Genomic DNA, 9985 nt, shown 5'->3' on the forward strand with positions numbered 1-9985 from the left:
TTTGAGAACAAATTGTGATTAAGCAATGTACGGGAGGCAGGAAGGGCTCTCTATGTCGCCTTTCTCTTAGGCTTGCTCGACTAAAAAGATGAAATTTCCTGTCGGCCTTTTCATTCGAGTTACTCTTTACTCTTCACTCAAATTAACTCCTTGTGTTCTGCATCATTAAGGTTCGCTCAGATGAAGACGAAGACAGCACCCCGTTCTAGAAAAGCCCGCGGAAGGCGAACAGGCCCGCGTAGGGCGAAGAGGCCTTCCTAGGGCGAAGAAAGAAGATACAAGAACGGGTCGAAGGCCGCCGTCGACACCGTTCTAATCAGGCCCGCGTAGGGCGAACAGGCCTTCCTAGGGCGAAGAACGAAAATACAAGAACGGGTCGAAGGCAAAAGACGGTGAGGCTTTCTGTGTTTCGTTTCTTTAAGGCCCGCTCGAGTTAAGAGGGCGACCGGAGATGGAGAGGGCTTTTTGTGTCCCGTTTTATTAAATCGCGCGCAGGGCGAGTATTTTTTATTTTTTATTTTTTTATTGTTTTTGGTTAATGAGGTTCGGTATGAGATTGAACTAAATTTTGTGATTTTAACGTGCATTTTATTACGACTTTGTGTATTTATAGATTTCCGTTTTTTTTTTTTTTATTACTAGTTTTTGTAATATTGCATTTCTTAGTTCAGATAGTAATAATTTCGAATAGCTGAATCCAGAGGTAATTATGAATATTTTCATCGTGCGAGTTAGGAAGAACTCGGCTCGACAAGTGATGTTGGTCACTCGTGGAGTTGCATTCTTTCCAACTCTTGGTGGAACTCTGAAGCAGCCACCTCCACGTGGTGAGTTCTGGGTTGTCGTTCGTCTGGTAATGACGAACGGCAGGCGAAGAGCTGCTTGTTCCATTTTATCCATTCGGCGCTGCTGCGCAGCTTTCTTATGCCGATTGACATTGAAAACCCTAAGTGTTTTGGTGTTTGGTTGAAATAGTCGAGTACAAAATCAAATTTAAATTTATTATAAACCGTTGATAAGTAATTTACGATTGTCCCTCCTGTGATTTATTAATTCTAAAACTGAAATATTTTGTTAAATACATTCTATTATATTAACTCCGGCTTTCTTGATGGGTCGGTATTGACCCTTCAGGGGTCAATGAAAGTTTGCGGGGATAGCTAAGACTTTGCAAATACAGTATTTACAATTTTACACATTTTTCTTTTTCTATCGAAAGCAACGCTAGCGACGACAATTTTTCCTCCGACCCAGTGTTCCTGGCCAATGTATGAATTCTCTCCGTGGTCGAAAAACTGCGCTCAACAGACCCACTGGTAGATGGTACCGTAAATATTGACGATATTAAGTTTTTTTTCGTTACTACTGTACTACGATTCTTGTTGAATAAATGAATTACTGTATTCAGAAAAGTTTATGGTTTCTTAGTACCCGTAAGCTTAATTAATTCCCAACAATAAGACAGAAGTTCAATAACATTAATTCACGCGGCTTTATTAGCTGTGTTTAGACGATATGTATGACGATAAGTGATGATTGACGACTTAATCAGATTAATGTTTTCTAACAGATAAAGAGTACAGTGGTGCCTCGTATAACGTACGCCTCGAATAACGGACGCTGCGAACAACGGACTTTCCGGCATAATTGGTGACTGCTCCATGGGTGCGTTCTTTAATAGCGGTCGCTCTGCTTCTCCGCTACTACGGGAGTGCGCTGCTGTTTGTAGACATTTAGAAACGATGGTGAAAGAAAGAAAGATGGCAGCGCCCGCACTATCGATAGTATCATGATGGAGGAATCTATAATTCTAAAATATGAGCTTTTAAAGGCAAAAGAAGAGTCCCAATTGTAAAATTTAACCATAAAATGGATTATTTGTTGAAAGAGCATTCAAAATAGCCACGAAAAAAATTAGAACGCCGGCTACCATTCGAAAAAAATTCGTAAAGACACTTACATCACCGCGTGCGCTAACTCGCGCTTTCACAATTTCTAAATTCTCATTTATAAAACCACATAATGGACCCGGAAACGAAACTATCTGAGCCATGGAGGACGCCATGTTGCTTTCCACCGTAAACTACTGCTACAAGCGGCCGTTTTTGCCGTTCGAAGGCGCGCACTCCCATCGGAATTTAGGAACGCGTTCCGCAGGAATTTTTAAACGGATGTCGCTCGCGCAGAGTTACGCGGAGGAATAAAAGAACGCACCCCATGTTCATTTTTTTATGATACAGCAGTTATTTTATGCTGCGGAACGAATTAGATGTTTTAACATGTATTTCTATGGGAAAATGCGTTTCGTATAACGGACGTTTCACTTAACGGATGTGCACCTGGAACGGATTAAGTACAGTACGTTATATGAGGCACCACTGTATTGTTCGACTTTCTGCCTTCTTTTCCCTTTCTTTTTTCAGTGTCTTTATTCGATGCCTACGGTCAAAATTTGTCTTCTGAAAAGTATTTCAACCGATTCTTTTAGTTTTAAAATATTCATATTTCGTACGTTTAATTCTTTCAGAATATTTAAAGCGGAAGTTTACGTTTTCGCAAGGTTGGTTATGGACGACAGCATCCGTTATTTAGAGTGTCCACTATTTAGAAGTAAATATAATATGTCTTATTTGAAGGGTCTAAGGATTGTAAAAATTTCCCTTAAGTAGAAGTGTCCTCTATTCGAGAGTGTCCGTTAAAGTTTCACTGTATTATGATTTCTTTTTTACAGATCTATATAACTTTGGAATTGTAGAAGTTTATAGTCAGAAAAGATTTCCAGAATCATTTTTTAAGTGAGAAAATATCAACTTTTAAGTCGCCTTATATTTTATTTTATTCATAATTCCATCCTATAATCTTACGCGTTAGAGCATTCCGTTCTAAACGTTATCGTATTTTTTTTTTTTTTTTTTTTTTTTTCAAATAGAGAAATCATTCATTTTTAACTAGTTGATTTTCAAAACGATAACTACAGTACAGGTATACCTCGACTTACGTCCCTCTCGAGTTACGTCGTTCCCGATTTTACGTCGTTTGTCAAAAAAGTATATGGAAAAATAAAAATCAAATTTAAGTCAATTTATTCGACTTTAAATCTGTCCGCCATAAACATTGAAGACGTGATATCACTAGAAAAGCGTTGAAAGCGCATAAAATCATATTAAAATATGTACATTTACAGTAAATGTTAATATAATCATCATAAATCCTAGGGAACGAACCGTGAAAACATCTAAGTTTCTGTGTTGTCGTCTTATTTAGCGGTCTTTAAGTGCTCATTATTGGCGTTTCCTCCATTATTGGCGTTTAGTTACGACATAAGTCGAAACTACGACTTACATCGTAACTACACAAGTAAATTCGACTTACGTCGTTTTTCGACTTACGTCGCCTTTCCTGGAACCAATTACCGACGTAAGTCGAGGTATACCTGTATATCTATTACAAGTATGATGCCTAAATTTGCGAAAATCAGTGGATATTTGTTACTCAACATCATTTCTGTTAAACTAATTATTAAACTATGTATCGAAGTTGCGGAAATTAACGGGAGAGGGGGAAAAATACTTTTGCAGTACAGTTCTTTCAAGGAAAGTCGTAACAACAAATGTAAAAAACTACTAGTCGGCGCCAGCATTTTACTGTAAATGTCGGGTAGCTATTTATAATTTTTTATGTTGTATAGTAATGTTTTAAACGTAAAAAACAATTAAATTACGGATTTTTACTGATCTATTTAGCTATTTTGAAGTGAACAATCTAATAAATTACGATTTCAAGTTTTAAAAGTTTGTAAACTAATTTTTAATTACTTATTTTTTATTCTAATTAACAAATTCATCTTTTTATAATCGCTGAATTATTAATATTAAAAATTAAACAATATTACATAATAGTAGTTTATCCTGTTATTAATCCACAACTGTAAAATTATATGGCTTCAGAACGGTGAAAAAAGCCATTTCTGATTCAAAACGGATTCTGGTATATTTTCTTATTAAAGCTTGCAGCATTACTTCTTGCCGCCAGCAGATGGCTACGCTTTGTCAACCATATTCAGCAAACGAAATCAACGAGGCAGTTAAGGAGACAAATTCCCTGACTTTTTGACAGTTTTCGACAAATTCCCTGACGTTTTGACAATTTTCGACAAATTCCCTGACTTTTTCCGAAACTAATGAAAATCCCTGACTTTCCAGGTGCGTAGGAACCCTATATATATATATATAGGGTTCCTACGCACCTGGAATATATATACAGGGTATTTTAATAGCATAAAAATCAGAAATATTGTGTTAAATGAAGACTGCAGGTGTGAAATTTCACGCCTTGTATAAATGAAATAATAACACTTCCTCCCACAACCTATGCACCTATATACAGGGTTCCTGTATATATATATATATATATATATTATATATAAACGTCCGATGTAGACCGGAAGTCAAGTTATTTCAATTCAAAAATTTCCCCCGAAGTAATGAGCGGCACGACTCCATTGCTCCACAATGTAAAAGGATAATGTACAGGGATAAGACACTACAGTACTAATTTGAGGTGGAGAGCATCTATTTAAAATTAAATAAAAAATTGCTGCGGGCATTGTGACCATGTTACAATAAATAATCGCTCGTTTATTGTGTACTTTACTGTTTGTTTCTGTATTAAACATGTTCATATTGTTATAGATTTAAATAAATCTACCCTTAACTGCCATTGCTGTTTTGATGGGCTTCAAAAATAAATTTTGCAATTAAAATCTAAAATCAAGACTCAAAATCAGAAATTAATAAGTGTTAATGTATTTACAACAAATTGAATGTTAATTAATAAATCCTTAAACATGTATTTGCTAGCCATTTTAACAAATCTCAACGTACAGTGTAAAGCAGTATATTTCTGTATTTACATCATTAAAAATAGGAACATAGTATTTTATACTTTAAAATTTGTCTGTCCACTTGAAGTAGCAGCATGTTAAGGTGATTTGACAAAATGATGGCCAAAGTTAGAATGCACTGACTCACAATAAGGCTGGATAGATTAAACAGCTAAGACCCTACTTACTACTCAGAGGTACCAATATCGAGTTTGGACGAACAACTCGAGATTTTTTTTAATAGGTAGTATGTTCTGGTTAAGTCAGGCTTCATCCCTCACAATCTGGACCCGACATCCAACTTGTTAAGTTGGCAGCTATGGCTCTGAATGACCCAAAATAAAATCCTGATGGGTTCAGCCTTGCCACAATGGGGCAGCCCATTATGACAAAGCTGAACCCATCTAATGAGCATACTAAAAAGACCCTTTTAGTGATCATAGGGAGTAAAACAAAATTTTTTTTGAGATATCTACATTAGTGATTTTATAATTATTTATATTTTGATTGTACAAGTAAAAACACAGTAAATTAATTTCTTTAAATATTTGTAATTGAATATAAATATTAAAATATGTACAAGCCACCATCCTGACAAAAAGAAGCCATAAGGATTCATATAAATTCCATTTTATAAAGATTTCAAAACTGATAAAATCACAATTGGTTATCATTTATCCACATCTGTATAGGCTATATCTATCCATGTCCAACATTAAAATTAGTAGTTCCGAAGTTCATTGTCACTGACCATTTAAATTTTTAATTTCAAGAAATCTAAAGATCACAAGTCATGCATTACATATACAAATGTAGGAATTAATAGGGGGGGAAATATCAAGAATATGAATTAAATATGCTTTATTTAGAAAAAAATTGCTCTTGTATTATCATTTACAAACAAAGAGGATGATATTCCCTACTTTTCTACTAAAAAGTTAGAAAAGAAGGATAAATATTAGTCCTATATTAGCCCCAACACAATTTATATTTATTTTTAACAATAAAATTAAAGTTTAAAGATAACAATTTTGATATACCGTATTTTACTGATTATAAGACAAACTTTTTTTTCGAAAAATTGCCTCCAAAATTAAGGTGCGTCTTATAGTCCCTAGCGTCTTATAGTTCGTAAAATACGGTAAATAAAAGTATCCAAGAAAATGCAATAAATATCCATATTGCTCTTTATTTTCTTCAAAATATCAGTATTATATTAAAAACATTTTTTAACACAAATTAAGAACTCTTTCAAAATGTTTCTAAAATAAATCAAGCTTAGAGCAAGTTTTTACATGTTTATAGTAGTACAAGAAACTATAAGTAAAGCAGTCATATTTTCTGTTAACAGAAGTCTTAAATTTGTACTAATTTAACTCCTTTATTGTATAACATTTTGAAAACAAGTGAATATTAAAAACGTTTATTTCATTTGTCTTAAAAAATATAAGCTATCTTAATTTTAAAATATTAAAAAAAAAATTTGAAATTGAAATATACAGTTCATTCTAACATTAAAAAAAATACTATTTTAGTTTGCAGATCAAAAAAATTATACATTTCTCTTTGTATGAGGGGAATCCAATGTTAAAGGTACAGACCAAAATTACACTGACATTTATAAAAAAAGAAAATATTTAATACATTCCACAAAAACTGCATACTTTTGTTTATTTTTCAACATAATCGCCTTAAACATTGAGACATTTATCCCAGCATGACACTAGTTTGAACATTCCTTCACGATACTGTTGCTTGTCAGGATGCTTGAAGTAGTCCAGAATGATGTCTTTCAATTCCTCTCGATTTGCAAAGCATTTCCCAACCAAACATTTCTTTAAAGATCCGAATAAATGACTAGAAATAAATGATCCGAGGGAGCTAAATCTGAACTATACACCACACATCAAATCAAACCAAACTGTGGTTGGACAGACAAATTGGGAGGTCTGCAACATCCTCCATATAGTCCAAATTTAGTCTCCCCCATCGGACCTTTAAAGAAATTTTTGGTGAGGAAGTGCTTTGCAAATCAAAAGGAATTGGAAGACACTGTTCTTGACAACTTCAAGCAACCTGACAAGCAATAGTGATGGAAGGGATGTTCAAACTAGTGTTATACTGGGATAAATGTCTCAATGTTTAAGGCAATTATGTCAAAAAATAAACAAAAGTATGCAGTTTTTGTGGAATGTATTAAATATTTTCTTTATTTATAAATATTAGTGTAATTTTGGCCTGTACCTTTAATATCAGACTCCCTCATAAATACTCTATTCAATACTAACAATTACATGCTAAAGTGCAATTAAAAAAAAGTATATTAAAAAGAGGCAAATATTAAGTATTTTTTAACTAGTTTTAGAAATGTTTATTATATTCAAACTAGTAGCCTGGGACATCCCCTAGTGGGAGTTCTAGCAGTTGCTGTGTCATTCCGTGATATAAATAATAAATTCACATTACAAATAAAAATAATAATATACTGAATTTCTCATGGCATACCCTACTAAAATGCAGTCAAAAATGCAGAAAACCACATTTATTGTTATTTTAATATTGTTACACAAAACACTGAATTTATTAATTTAAATAATAGCTAGAGGTGTCCCTGATGGCCGTTTTTGGCATACCATGACAGACTGCCCAGTTTTTCAGTTTTACATAGTAGATATAATGTTTACATACCCAATGAATCTGAAGAGAAAAGACTGTCTTCTTTTTTACTCTTTTGGATTTTACTGGAGGAAGAACTGAATAAGCTGTTAGTATCTTTTGATAGAGAAGAATCATCAAATATATCATCTTCTGGAGACAAAGAGAATATTTGCTGATTCTTTACAGGTTTTGGTTTAGAAGCAAAAATATCATCACCAAATATATCATCCACTAAATCATTAGATTTTTCTTCTTTCAAATCTAAAAATAAATTATCAGTAAAAGACATCTTGCTTTCTTTAGAAGGAAGTGTTTTATGAGGTGATCCATCTGACATCGGAAATATATCATCCTCTTCAGTAGAAGGAGATCTTATATCTAGATTAACTTCCTTATGTTCATCTAAAGATGAAAATATATCATCATCTTTTTTTATTACTACAGGTTCAGTTTTTTCTTCCTTCCTAAATAAAGGCACATTATCCACTTCAGTTTGAGCAACTACTGGATCACTGTCCGGAATATCTATTGAAGAGCTAGGTGTTGTCTGATGGTTTTTACGACTAGGTGGTCTTCTTCGTGTTTGAATTTTAGCTCGATTCTAAAATTAGCATTAAATTAACCGTTTTAAACAAAAAAAATTAAAAACAAGTAGTTCTCTTCTATTCATAAATAATTACCTTTCCAACACAACTAAGCACATTACTTGTATTGACTGGCTGATCAAAGCTCAATATTTGTTCTTGTTTAATTTTAGTTTCATCTTTCTGTTTATAAAAAGATAAATATGAAATAAAACATTTTCAATACTCTTAAAATCAAAAATAATGATTGTTACCTTTGAAATTATTGGAGATTTTTGGTTTTCTTCTGATTTTTCATCTATGTTACAAAATAAAGTGACATAATGAATTAATATAAGTGATATGAAAATATTTAAAGTAATGAATTCTTAAAACTTTGTATATTATAAATGTTAAAAAGAATTATTTTATCAATAATTCTTGAACTGATTTTTATTAATTATTGTAACACATTAAAATTTAAACTGATAATTATCTTAATAATACTTGATGGAATAATTTATACAGTTTCAATACTTAAAATTTGATACCAGGGAACTTGTATATGATCAAAATAAATTTTCAAGCATAATACAGATTTAATATAAACTTTTGTGTAAATTCTTACCCTATAATTTATCATCGTAAAGAAAATTCAATTTTGATTTCATAAAAACAATTTAGCAATTGTTGGTCATTGGTTAAGTGTATTTTCTTGAAATGTTACCTAGTTTGATTTCTTTATCTGCAAAATCTAAGGTAATTTCCTTCTCTGGAGTTGTTTTTATTTCTTTTGTTGGAGAAATCTTCTTGGGTTATTTTTCTGGTGAACTAGGTTTGATTCCATCCTTTCCAAATAAATCAACTCCACTGAACAAAGATACTTCACCAACAGGAATTTTTGGAAGGGGATTACTTGGACTGCTTGCTGTATCTGAGAGTTTCCTCTGGGAATCAAGAATCTAGAAATTTTATAAGAGAGAATCAGTTATTAATTTATCATACAACAATCTTAGCTATTACTTAATGTAATCAGAGACCTCTTTTTTTATATTAACATTAGATTTTGGTGTGACAGCAAATAAATCAACTTCTGGACTATCACTGCTCTCTTTCCCAAACAGACTATCATCTTCAAAAAGAGAACTTCCACTTCTTGGTTTATCCTGATAAAAATTTATATAATAAATAAATATAAAATGAATTTTTTAGTTATATTGTTTTAATTGTTAATATCAAGATGGAAAATATTTATTTACCACTGTATTTGACACAGTTTTACTTTTTTTGTCATTTGTAGGTAATGAAAATAAATCATCATCCTCATCATCTTCATCAAGGAAAGAAAATAGACTTGGTTTTCTGGCAGGTTTTTCCTCTTTTTCAGGTTTTGATTTTTCTACTTCTTCAGGCTTTACAGAAAAAGTTAATTTCAAATCTTACATATTTCAATAAATCACAAAATAAAGAACTAAAATTGGAATAACTATAAACAAAACTGATTTAAAAAAATCTGTGGGATAAAAATGTCAAAACATGCTAAACTAACACACTACTTTTTAAAATTACAATAGGGCTTCATTTGGGCAAGACTGCCGTTAAAGCCCGACAGAATTAGCGAAGAATTTTAAATTTTACCCCATTTTTGAGAGTCTCGAAAAGTTCACATATAGTCATTTTGGGGACCTATATCTCGCGAAGGCGCGCTCGTAGACCCATAGTTCATTAGACTTTTTTTGTTCCTATCAGTATGCTCTACAGTTCTGTTAAAGTCCCAACCGCGTCATTCGGACCTAGAATTGTACCCATTGATGTGCACAGTATTATAGCTTCTCTTTGCTTAGCTAGCTGTTTTATCTGTTGGCAAGGCCTTTTCCATAAT

At 32.6% G+C, this 9985-nt stretch overlaps 1 protein-coding gene across 1 annotated transcript; it reads right to left on the reverse strand.

Moving 5' to 3' along the window:
• Nucleotides 1-7562: 7562 nt before the first annotated feature.
• On the reverse strand, nucleotides 7563-9780 carry LOC136988761 (probable replication factor C subunit 1). The gene is made up of 8 exons (XM_067286726.1): nucleotides 9742-9780; nucleotides 9363-9515; nucleotides 9144-9269; nucleotides 8988-9065; nucleotides 8831-8909; nucleotides 8379-8422; nucleotides 8221-8307; nucleotides 7563-8141 (listed from the first exon to the last, which is right to left on the reverse strand). The coding sequence occupies exons 1-8, from the start codon at nucleotides 9778-9780 to the stop codon at nucleotides 7563-7565; spliced, it is 1185 nt and encodes a 394-aa protein (XP_067142827.1).
• Between the last annotated feature and the right edge of the window lie 205 nt (nucleotides 9781-9985).

This window comes from Centruroides vittatus, unplaced genomic scaffold (assembly GCF_030686945.1).
Source record: "Centruroides vittatus isolate TY-2023 unplaced genomic scaffold, ASM3068694v2 scaffold_386, whole genome shotgun sequence".
Taxonomy (NCBI): domain Eukaryota; kingdom Metazoa; phylum Arthropoda; class Arachnida; order Scorpiones; family Buthidae; genus Centruroides; species Centruroides vittatus.